The 12,787-nt window shown below is 42.2% G+C and overlaps 1 protein-coding gene across 2 annotated transcripts in view; it reads right to left on the bottom strand.

Moving 5' to 3' along the window:
• Window positions 1–12,787, bottom strand: part of MBOAT1 (membrane bound O-acyltransferase domain containing 1) — a 55,804-nt gene that overhangs the window by 23,321 nt on the left and 19,696 nt on the right. For both annotated transcript variants that reach the window (XM_057377902.1, XM_057377903.1), the window contains exons 2-4: window positions 9,531–9,676; window positions 8,945–9,022; window positions 6,602–6,697 (exon numbers count right to left, since the gene is read on the bottom strand). In XM_057377902.1, the coding sequence (XP_057233885.1) occupies window positions 6,602–6,697; window positions 8,945–9,022; window positions 9,531–9,676 (320 nt within the window). The remainder of the gene's footprint in view (window positions 1–6,601; window positions 6,698–8,944; window positions 9,023–9,530; window positions 9,677–12,787) is intronic.

Here is a 12,787-nt window from a genome sequence, read left to right as displayed (position 1 = left end):
CTCATTGATGACACATTGTAAGCCAACAGAACAAGTCAGCCTTTCCTGCATTTTAGTCAGCAAAGATAGACAGTCTGTCTGCCTCAAATCCCAGCTCCAGAGGAGACAAGGGAGAACAAAAGTGATGCTTCTGACAAGGTGAGTGGGAAGGAGAGTCACAAAGTGCATTAGATACCTTCTGTTCTTCCTTCTGACATCATCATATTACACATCATACATATTTTCCAGAGTGGCTGGAAAGTGGCCCAGCAGAAAAGGACCTGAGGGTGCTGGTCAACAGCCAGCAGTGCCCAGGTGGCCAAGAAGACCATGGTACCTTGGCTTGTGTCAGGAGTAGTGTGGCCAGCAGAAGCAGGGCAGTGATTGCCGCCCTGCACTTGGCACTGGTGAGGCTGTGGCTCAAGTCCTGTGTCCAGTTTTGGGCCTCTCAATTCAGGTGACGTGTAGGTARTAGAGTGTGTCCAGAAAAGGACAACAAAGATGGGGAAGAGTCTGGAGCACAAGTCCAATGAGGAGCAGCTGAGGGAGCTGGGGATGTTTTAGCCTGGAGAAAAGGAGGCTCAGGGGAGACCTTATCGCTCTCTACACCTGCCTGAAAGGAGGCTGTAGCCAGGTGAGGTCGGTCTCTTCTCCCAGGCAACCAGCAATATAATCAGAGGACACAGCCTCAAACTTCACATGGGGAGGTTTAGGTTAGACATTCAAGGAAAATTTTCACAGAAAGGGTGATTAGACATTGGAATGGAGTTCGCAGGGTGGTGGTGAAGTCACCATCCCTGGAGGTACTCAAGGAAAGACTGGATGTGGCACTCAGTGCCATGGTTTGGTTGACTTGGTGGTGATCAGTTCCCGGTTGGACTTCATGATCTCAGAGATCTTTTCCAACCTAATTKRTTCTGAGATATCTTCTCTACCCCACTCAGGAARGTGGAAACCTGCTGTACAGTGGCAGTGGGATGACATAGACTAAATCTTCTGCGAGATCAGTGTCAGGTATCAGTTAACACTTCACACAAAGGGTAAGCAAGGTTTCAGGAGTAGGAGCATCTTCATCCCTCCTCCACCACCTGCCCTCCATTCCCCACTGACTTGATCACAGGGGGAACATGTCTTTGCTGCAGAAAAAGGCAGAGTACAACAAAATAATGACAGTACTGAAGCTCTCCCTTAATTGGGGGGGGGGGGGAAACAATAATAAATTCCTAACATGTGAGTTTTGATTATTAAAACTTTGAAATACCAGAGCATTGAATTGCCATTTCTATTCAGCCTTTCAGGCACGCTCTAACTTTAAACAGCAATACATTCAGTAAGTTAATACGTTAAATACAGSACCATAATCACACATAGTCAACTGTTTGCAACATGACACTGTTTCAACCCTTAGACTCTACTGAAAAAAGTCAATAGTGTTAAAAACAAGAAAGGAAGTTAACAAAACTATAAAACTTCSAATCCCTTTTCTTACTTCCAAATTTTGTGATGCACAGGTTATTGGAGAGGGGGGATTACGCTGAATTTAGAAAGAAAATCCAACTACACTTGCACTTATAGATGAAGCACAAAGAATTATCTCTAGGAAGGAAGCATTTGAAATAAAATACATTTAGAAGCCTAAACAACTTGCAATACATCATATTTGAACCCCTACAGATTGCTTTGTAGCCACGTGCTGAGCAGTGATTCCACACCCTTTCCACCTGTCCTATTAAATACTACAGTTACAAACTACCACAGAAACACAGAATTTGATTTATGTATGGTGTGATTTCCCCTCCCTTCCCATGTTTTATATATTGGCTGTGAGTTTAATCTTAGGTTGCAGCTGCACTTTACCTCCTAAACACAAACCATAATGGGCAACTTTTAATTTAAAATAAAAGTCAAGAAATTGACCCAGGCACAATTTAATTTTCAAGGCATCTAACAAAGATGACTAAGGTAAAGACAGCTTTGGGTTTTTGTTTATCTTATGTTAGATACCTTGAAAAATAACAAAGATAAGATGCAACAGTTTACAGGCAATGCTGAAGAGAGGGGTTYACTCCCCTAAATAAACCTTCCAAACAAAAACATACCCGTCAATGTAATCTTTAAATACAGCTTGCCCCAACGTAGTAAATTTGCCACAAGCACACGCCAGGGGAAGCAAAGATGTTTTGTTTGTAGACTTCTGTAGACATTCTCACCACATCACAGGCTGGCTTCTGCACCGATCAACCTTCGATGCTTACGAGAGAAAAGACATTTTCCAAGCACAGTCTGCTTGACCTTAGGTAATCCCCTGGAGGAGTCTGGCACACGCTTGCTAGAAATAGCTTCCACTGACCTGATTTCACTAAGAGAGGAGGTGGAGTCAAAATGCTCACAGCAGAAAGGACTCCAAAACAGCRAACATTTATTTCAGGGTTACCTCTGTAGTGCTGAAGCCATGACAAGAAGTTCACACAGTCACACCCTGCTGTGACAGTAACCATGCTGACAAGGGGATGGCCAAGCTGGCAGTGGGCTCGTACTTTTGCTTTCGACAGTAAAAGGAAGAAGTGAAGTACATCAGAGGAAAACCACTTCACTAAATACACTTGCACCTCCAGAGCAGCTCACAGTTTCCTTCATGTGCTGATGTGCTGCCCTTTTTCTGGTGTGTGGGAAAGCTCCCAAACAGTATTTCTTAAGCCTTCATGGTAGAAGCATTTCACTTACGAGAGTGTTTACTTCTGAGGCAATATCCTRGGATGCACTAGATGTGTGGAGCTCTCTAGTGATTGCTTGAATTCTGCCTATTCCCACGCTGCAGGTCTTGAAGGGCTCCTGCGTATCCAGTGGTAGCGATCCCAGGGCTCTTCCAAGTGGACAAGCACCCAGCCAAGCAGCAAAAGCAGCATGGAAAGGYTTGGAAAACAGCCTGACCTCCCCTTACCCACCCTGCACCTGCCTGCTGCACTGCACACCCCAGTAACCCAGCRCTGCTGGAACAGACGCTGCAGCAATGCACTGCATGCCACACATTTAGAAGACAAGAAAATTAAAATAACCAGCTGAACTCACAGGAACAGACAGCATTTCTGCACTGTGTTTTAACAGAGTTCCATCTATCTTTGCTTTCATCAGCAAATAYATTTCCTTTGTGAAAAACGGCTGCTGTACTTTTATTTCTTCCTTTCGTGGTTGATACTAAAAGCCACTGAGAGAGGAAAAAAACAGCAACAAAGCACTAACCACACAGCAAAAATTCATTGCCTGAAGTGACACTTGTTATTGGTCATATATATGGCTTTTTGAGAGGGCTCTCTCAATGATCAACCCTTTCCAGGTGGTTTTCTGGGAATGCTGCTGCTGTTCTGCATTTGGGATAGGGCGAACCCAAAGGTGTCTGGAGAGTGGTGTCCACCAAAGCTCTCATGGAASAGCTACAGATTGACACATATGGGGAGGAAAACTGCTCAAGTCTCCCAGGTAATTCAGCTACKGTTTCTCTAAGACCAACAGGAGATTGAAAGCTCTCCCACTGTGTGTGGTGATTTTTAATAAACTGAGTTTCTTTTCTGTAAGGAATGGCAGCAAGAATCATAGMATCACTAAGGCTGGAAAAGACCTCTAGGATCTTGAGGCCAACTGTTAACCCTGCACTGACATCTGCACCACTAAAGTATGGCCCCAGGCACCATAGCTACRTGTTTTTAGAACACTTYMAGGGATGGTGAGTCCACCACTTTCCTGGRCAGCCTGTTCCAACRCTTGAAAACATTTTCCATGAAGARATTYCTCCTAATTAGCTCTSCTAATATCCAATYTAAACCACCCCTGGCATAACCTGAGGCCATTCCCTCTTGTCCTGTCACTTGTTACAYRGGAGAARTKACTTAYCCTAGCCTTGCTACAACCTCCTTTCAAGCAGCTATAAAGAGCAATAAGGCCCCTGCTTTTCTCCAGGCTTAATAGCCCCAGCTCCCCCAGCCTCTACTCACATATGAAAGTAACTCACATATGCACAATCATTCTCTGACATTTCACTGAATAACCAGCAATATTAGGAAATTTTGCTCAGACACTGCAAGAATTCAAAGAGGAAACTAAAAAGCTCCATGACCTTAAACAAGCAAAGGGTTGAAACAGACACAAGTTCCATATCTTGTGAATTTCACCCAGACAATCACATGCATCTGGCATTTGTTCTTCAAGCTTGCTAGACTGAAACCCTATCTATTACTAGTTTCCAAAAATCAGAATCAAGATTCCTTATTTTGAACTAATTTTCCCTTAAAGCCATCATAGTACTGTACTCAATCTGAGCCTGTGATACAATGGGAAAAAACCACAAACCTTATGACATTATTACTGCTTTTATAAAGTTGTATAGGCAGGCAACTTACCAGCATAATCCTCTTAGCATAAAGAAGAAGAAATGAGAGACAGAGTTAGGATTTAGTTTTTCGAGGTACAATGTACAAATGTCATGGCAAAGCACGCAAAATAAAACATGCATATTTCTCTCAAAGATTGATTTGAGTTAAGGGGGAAGCACATTGAGATACTGTACAACCAGTGTTCAAAAATCAATAGGTTTTTTTGAGAAAGTAGTAAAGAGAAAATTTCTAAATTGTATCACCACCTAATTAAGAAATAACAAAATGGAAATAAAATTGGTAAAACATATACACATTTTTTAAAAGTACATAAAATTTAAGTGCAACAAGCTGGAATTGGTTTTCCTTAAAGCCTGGCAGTAGTTTCAAACAATTTTTTTTTTCCTTAAGTACTGTGAAATACATGRAAAACTCTTAAATCAAGAAATAGCTGCAAGCAGCTTGAGCACCGTTCTGCCTGTGGGACTCAGTGACCAACCTACCCTTTGCAAGAGATAAGAATTAACTGGTCACCAGCAGGTAACGAGTCCCTTCTTTCTTATTTCACAACCTGAAAGTGATGTGTCACAGCTTGATCTTTCATTTTTCAGTTTGCTTAAGATGAGATTCAAAATTTACCTTGTTCTCTCCATCTCTACCTGCATTTTACAAGCTCTGTTCTCAGAATGGGAGGGCTCCAAATAGCACAACCAACTACTACTACTACTACAAACAGCCCCAAAAATGTATTTGCAAGCACACATCAAAAGGGTTATGTATGCAAGGTGTTAAGGTCCCTGTGTTAATGCTACCCTGTCACCACATGCAAGAGATGAGGAACCATCAAAAACAGGAGAACGAGTAAGAGGAGGTTCGGTTGCTGCTCATACATGATAAAAGTGTGGCCAAGGAGTGTGTTTTGTCTCTGTCTAGGTAATCACATCAGTTCAGGCGTGTGCACAAAGCCTCAATGGGTACATACAGCTGAGGAAAACAGGTTTTAAGACAGGTTTATGAGGCTGATCTGGGTTTCAGCACTTTGGATTGCAAGTTTTATTGATACCACTRAAGTATTTCTTAGCTTTTAAAATATACCATGAATGTGCAGCTCATATCCATAGTACATTTTCCACTTTACTACTTGGCATTTTAATGTTTGAARTTTAGGAATTGGTGTGTATCTTGAAGCACCAAGACAAAATCAAATAACTGAGTAAGTTCAGATATAATTCTTTTACCACCATTATTACCCTCGAGCTCATCATTAAGTAGTAGTAGTTCCTTTCTCATCAAGGGAGCAGAAAACACTACCTAGTCTCTAACAAAAAAACCACCATTCCTCTTCTTCCAGCCCCAGGCTCAGCTGGATCTTTATTAAATGTATTCAGAGAGAGCGAGCTAATATGCCTCACAATGCATTTCTGAACACTATTTCCTGACTATTCAGGAAAGCATTATCTCTCACACTTCTTTCTCTGTCTCTAACACACACAGAGCTATAGCATTCCAATCCCATTTATAGGCTTCTWGGCACGTCATGTTCTTTGAGGACATGCTTTTGTGTATTAAAAGAACTGCAGGAAAAATTACAGAAGTAAATGTCTTCAAACATGTGAGTTCCCTTTACTGCAGCCTCCCTAATAAAAAAAACCTCAGGACTTTGAGGGAAATTTCCCCTCCACCACCTAATATTTAATTAAATGCTTAAACCCACTACCTCAAAGAGACAGACACAAAGACAACAAAAAACTTTAATCTCCTCCTCTGTGCCTGTAAGATGACAGAGACTTAGAAGAGCCATGCACAACATACTACGTGTGTTTACAGAAATTTTTCATGGTATGTTACTAATTACTGTGTATTCAGACACTCAATTGAACAACTGGAATACACCAGGGAGCAGAGCACCAGCCACATAACAACTCCTACAGCTCCAGGGACAGATTGTGCAACTTATCCTCCCAGGCTGCTCTGTGTGGAAGCCTAGCTAACCAAGCTCTACCTTCCTAACTACACAGCACCTAGCAAGAAAACAGGAGAAACAATGGGCCACTGCAAAAATCACACAGTGTTTATTCCTTCTTTTAAAAACACACACACAAAAAAAGAAAAAAAAAACAACAACAAAATCACAACAAAAGCCTAAGGGAAACAGAATCACAGGTGCCCCACAGATAACATAAAAATTATTCTTACAACTTACTGAAATCAACTAATACTGATTGACATAGGAACCAGTTTGCAGACTCACTCACCCGGAAAAATCTGTAGTGAGAATACCATAATGAAATATGTATATTCGGCTTATGTGGCACAGTGTGAGGTATCCCATAGCTACGACAAAGGAGTACCTAAAAAYACAACACAGAACACATAGTTACCAACACAAGTACCAGCAAGAACTAGAATCACTCACATGGGGTTGGGTTTGTTTTTATTTTTTCAAATCAGATTGTTAACAAGTCTGAAGATATGCTGCAAGACCTGCAAGACATTGTCAAAGGAGACTGATGGTTTTGCATACCCAGCTGAAACCTTACAGAGGTGTATCCTCACTCTGGGGGTGGGGAAAAGATGAAAGAAGAAATAGGATCAATTCAAGTTGCACAATTCAATTTCATATATTATTTTTAAATTTATTATTGACTCAAATATTTGGAACCAGAGGATACTGCATGTCAGTCATGGAAGTTATCCWCTGCAATTTTTATCTATAAATATTCTTTATTTACAACTTTTCCTCAGATCTAGCAGAGACTTAAATATTTCAGGTTTAAGCAATCTGTCTCTTGTGATTTTGTATAAAGGCAGGTGATGGTACATAGCTTATCTTCTCAGCTCTCCRTGCTGAAGCACACCATCTTCAAGAAAAATCATAGAACCATACAGGTTGGAAAGGACCTATAAGATCACTGTGTCCAACTGAAGAAACATTCTTCAGGTAGGATGTGACAAATTCACTTTCTGTGTTTTAAGATTGTAGCAAACTTCTGTTGGGCAGGGCAGTAGCACAATTCTTTTTATCTCAACAGCTGAACAGTCTGAAGATGGGAAATACTGCAGTGCCTGCATGGGCAAATGCAGCTTTTAGTACAAGCAACCTCTCCCTCTATTTTCATGAGCAAGGAAGAGCATACCAGGAAGATAAGAAGTGATGGATGTTTGGAGACAGACACAAAGGAAATTCTACAGTGCAATGGAGATCTGAGACATCACAATGAAAGGTTTATGGCACCACATGGAGAGGGCAGGRTCAGCTGTACTGGTGTCCCCAGTGGCAGAGGTTATCCACGTGGGGAAGAAGAGACAAAGACTGTCAGCTGCAGCACAAAATGGCACATCCTGTGTGCCAGGCAGGGCCAAGCCTCAGGAGCCTGGCAAGCACACACCCTCTGGACCCATGGGTGCATCCACCACAAGGGAGAACCAAAGGTTCTCCAAATCAGACAAGAGGATCAGTCAGCAGACAAYTGAMAAAGAGCCAGGCCTTTGTCAGATTATGGCTGGTTTTAAAAGAAATGAGCTTTTCCTCCCTGGGGACCAATAAACTGCAGTGTGAGTGACAGTGATGGATCACGAGGCAACCTGCGGGTCATGTGGCCCAGAGCAAACAGCTGGATGACAGCAGACCGAAGGGACATGACAGATTCTTCAGGAGATTTGGGGTAGAATTTATCATACTTTATCTGGGTCAGGCATCCAGTCCTGCCTCAGCAAGGTTCTTGGATTCCCCCTCATCTATGGAGAATGGCAAGCATCCCTCCAAAGGCAAGGCACCCAGCTCGGACATGTCACAGCAACAGACAGGATGAAGGATCTGAAATAAGCCTGAAGTGCAAAGCACTTAGATTGCATGGGGGGCAWGCAGGGAGAGATACACTGAACTGCTGCTGCAGCTGGGAGCATTTCTGATGCTGGATTAGCTGAACATCAGCCCTTCAGACAGCCCTGGCCTTGAAGGCTAATGAGGAAAGGGTTACTGTTCCCCAGCCCAGACTGATGTGGATTATGAACATTCAGCAGCAGCTACAGAAACCAGACAGTGTGGAGACAGAAATCACCTGTAACACACCCAAACTATGAGCTTCTACTTCGATGCAATAACAACTCTGGTATTTTCTACTTTTTCACAGTACCAAAAGCAAGACCTCATTTTGTGGATCACTAAACTAAGCTGCCACAGTGACCTTGTTTGAACCACCTAACTCAAGAATAAGTGGAAAATACCTTAAGGCCAAATAGCAAGGAGGAAAATGCATTATAGAGGATTATCATATGCAATCCAGAAGAATACAAGACCAAGGAGAACATKACTTCATTATGTTTAAGAAACCAAAAGTTTGACCATAAATTATTAAGCCTGCAAAAGTCAGATTTTGAGGCCAGCAATTTCATAGGAAAATGCAATACATAATCCACAAAACCACAAATTGAGACTACAGCTGCTTCTGTAACTCCATGAACAAAGTTCCTGCAAGTAACTGGGAAACAGAAGAAGGAAAGCAGAGAAGGTGGTTCTAAAAACCCCTCATGATTCTACCTGAAAGCAGAAAAGTTGTCAGAGGAGCAGCAGCAGGCCTGCAGCCCCATCAGCTCACCTGTGGATGTTGGAAATACTTGCCATATTCATAATGCCATAGTTCATCATCACCAGGACAAAAAGATGAATGGAATACCTTGAAGACAACAAAGTCAGTATTTAGACAATTTCTATGGTACCAGGAAGTGCTGGCAGTTCAGAGCAMGAGAATATTTTTCCATAGAAATGACATAAACGTGATGTCATATCAGGGTACCAGTAAACAYTGATTATCACAGGACATCTTTATAGCCTGACTATCCAACATAGACTGATACTTATTGAAAATATTTTATCGATATGTTTAACTGAAAGAGCAGCCTGGCTAAAGTACCCATTCAAGTTGGATACATCTTTTTCCAAAAGAGGTTCACAGCAGACTGGTGTGGCTTCAACTTCCAGAACAAACATCACAAATTAAATTAAATACTTCATTTAAAAATGTTTTCATGAGTCATTTTACTTKGAGGGTTTGGAACGGTTAGGATGTTTTTTAAGGTAGATTAAGAGCCTTAAGATTAAAAAGATGTAATCCACAAAARCTGATATGAAGTTTAAAAATATTTTTTACCCACACCTTGTCTAAATGGTGACTAAATACTCACCACCCAAAGCAGAAGACAGCAAAGTATATTCCAAAGAGGGTGGCAAATGCATGGCGAACAGCAGAGCTGGCATGACTGGGACTCAAGTAAATACGAAACCAAAATGCAGCCAGAAGTGCAAACAGTTGACAGGCTACAAAATTGATCTGTAAAAGACAAGCAGAACAAAAAACTGTTTTGATTCTCAGAGGAGGAGGAGAAGGATTCTCTCTTCTCAGAACAATTAATAGCACAGGCAGGATAAGGTGATGAAAAGGTGAGCTATGAATCATTTGCTTCTCAGCATTCTCACTTGTGAACTCATGTGGGATCTTTTCTTGGCCAGTGACAGAGGRGATTAAACAAGCACACAGCCACCCAAAAGCAGAGGAGGAAGGGCAGGCTCCAGCTACCCCAGGGTGCAGGTGRGCTCTGGTGGTTCTCACTCTCCTCAGAGGAAGGCTCTGCCCAGGTGCAGAGCACATCATCCCCYTTCTCACTACTCTTGGTAAGAAGCAGGGGCCAGGAAGCAGCTTGGGACACTGGAACATCACCCCAGTACCTGACCTTCCCCCACCCCAACAAAAGGGCAAAATCAGCAATCCTGATGTGAGGCTGTTCACAAGCAGTGGGAGCAGGACAGCTGCCTTAGCTGAATTCGTCCACTCCTCAGCAGCTTCCACACAGACCTTCCAACTCACTGGGGTTTTTTTGGTGGTTTAAGTGCAAAGAAAACAACTTTGCTCTACCATAAAGCAGACACCTAAGGGAATATGCYTCTCAAATGTTCTTTGGCTACTGCATGTGAAAATCAATCTGGCCTCACTGCAAGGAGGTAGCAATTGCAGAGGGAGCACAAGGCACGCAGAGGGCAAACAGTACAGGACTAGAGGCTACTCTTGTCAGACACAAGGACAAGCACAATGTGCCCACAGCAAAACCAACATCATGCTGCCTTCTTCAAGTCACCTTCTCTTTGACAGCCTCAGCAAAAATCCCAGAAGTCAGAGGAAAAACAGACCAAAGTTAGAGTCAAAAGAGAGCTCAGGAGCTGTGTTTTAACAGAGCAAATAGACCACTGGGATACAATATCCTTAAGTCCAGCCTGGACCCTATAGAGCTGGAGGTAAAATAATTTATTTAGCCATAGTCTTTTTTTTTTTAAATCTTTTTTTTAAAAACAAATCACCCTGAGCTCTCCAGCAGCAAGTCATCCCAGACCAAGCAAAACTAAATAGGCTGCAACATTTAAGCAATCACTTGGAKTAGAGGATTATCCAAAGCTATCAGCCCAGGACAGGATGATATATCTCACTCAGAAATGCTCTGACATGCTGTCCAGGGGTGGTTGGATTCTGCCAGGCTTCTTGTCAAAAACATTTACAATGTGTTTAACAAGATACTATAGCCCCAAAGTGCTTTTATTCTTGTGGACTACATCCAACACAGTGTTAGATGGTCATGCAAATGGTTTTATTAAGGGTTTGTTGGCTTCGTTGGTACAGTTGTTTTATTTCAGTGATGCAGGCAATCATGAAATAGAATAATGCAATAATTTAAATACTGAGGTATGATGAATTTTAGCTTTGTGGAGCAGAGACAATATGAATTTATTTCTTGCTCATGTAAGCAACCAGCGTTTATAACAAATAGCATCATAGAACTATAACCGAAGCAAGTAATTCTTCTTTTTAGTGCAAGATTTATAAAGTAAAAGAGCAAAATTGTACCAGTCTCACAAAACCCAGGGGCTGCAGTAGAAGTCCTGAACTTGTCTGTAAGCACAGAGTTACATTCAGAACACAAAYACCTCACTCCCACCCTTCCACAGAGGCACAGCAGAAATCGCTGAAGTCCCTACAGGGCTGCTCTGATTGCATCCTTCCCAAGCAAGTTCCCAAGGCTGATGGGCAATCGCCACTTCCTGCTCCCACTTAGGGTCACACTAGCACATCCAGTGCAGAGCTTCACTGATTTGGCATAAAGAAGSAAAGTTCAAAGACTCCCAGAAAGTGATGTGGCTGATTGTTTGAGAGACAATACCCTCTTCTGTGCAGCATCACTCACGGAAGTTTTACACCAGTAAAAGCCATCAAGATAAGCAGGCGTTTGCTCTTTACTTTCATCCGGCTCTTGCACSCCCAGTTTGAGATATTAAGGACGCTGGGATCTCAGAGGTGCACACTGTCACACACACACAGCACAAGGAAAGCACAGGATTCCAGAGCAGACACACTTGTAGTAGCATTTAAACAGCTAAGGCAGGTAAGGMCACTGGCAGCAGCAGCAAAAAAGCGGCATCGACTTCATCAGCAGCTGACATTCAGCACAGGACAGCTRAGCAGCCTCACGTATGTGTGCTGCTGTGTGCCTTCACCATCAGTTCCTTTGAGTACATGTTACCTGTACTACCAGGGTTAAAGTCAGAATGGGTGCACCAACCATGCCACCATCACACCTTCATTTTGTTGTGCAAATTAACCAAGACAATTCCTTCTCTGTGCTCTTTTCGCATGGGTAGGTGCAAAGCCTCGTACCAGGATGCATCACCCTTATGTTTCAATGAGTTTTTGGTTTATAAGGGCTGTTTCTGCAGAGCAGCCAAAYATCACAGACCCGATGCACTCAGCAAGCAACAATCTGGCAACAGACCGAATTTGCTCTGTCCTACACAGAGGAATGGAGGGATGCAACAGCTTTTCATGTAAATACCATCTCTATTTAGTTATTTCTATGTACCATTTCAAACACATGCAGCATTCACCTGTGTGCACACAAAGGCTGACAGTTCATCTGACAGTGACTTCACTGCATTCCATTTGACATTAATTTTATTCTTCGTTCTACATATTTAAGGCATTCTGCATATCTAAGCAAACAGATCACTAAGAATTTAAGTAATGTTGTGCTGCATCACAAGTGAACCAAGTCACACTTTCCTTCCTTCCCCTTTCCAAAGAGAAAAGGGTTCATACTATTCCCTTCTGGTTATTTCCACTGTTGCTAAAAACACTTCATAAACAGAAAATTGAGGGCTTCTGAACACTGATGGTGTCCAGGCAAAAATAACACAGAAATAAAAATTATATGCAAATTAACCCTTCTCACCATTGCAAGTGATTTGACCTATGTTTTTAGCTCACCACATCTATTCCGTGTTGCCACCAAAATTTTGCACATCTGGTTTCAACTTTGCTAGTGGAAAGAAAACACCTTTGCTGTTTACAGTCACTTTCTTCCATGCTCTAGAGAGTAAGATGTAAGAAAATTAGGAATCR

The sequence above is a fragment of the Malurus melanocephalus genome, unplaced genomic scaffold, assembly GCF_030028575.1.
Source record: "Malurus melanocephalus ecotype Western Australia unplaced genomic scaffold, MMel_1.1 scaffold_332, whole genome shotgun sequence".
NCBI lineage: Eukaryota > Metazoa > Chordata > Aves > Passeriformes > Maluridae > Malurus > Malurus melanocephalus.
Note: the sequence above shows the minus strand (reverse complement) of the source record. Positions and strands in the feature narration are given on the sequence as shown.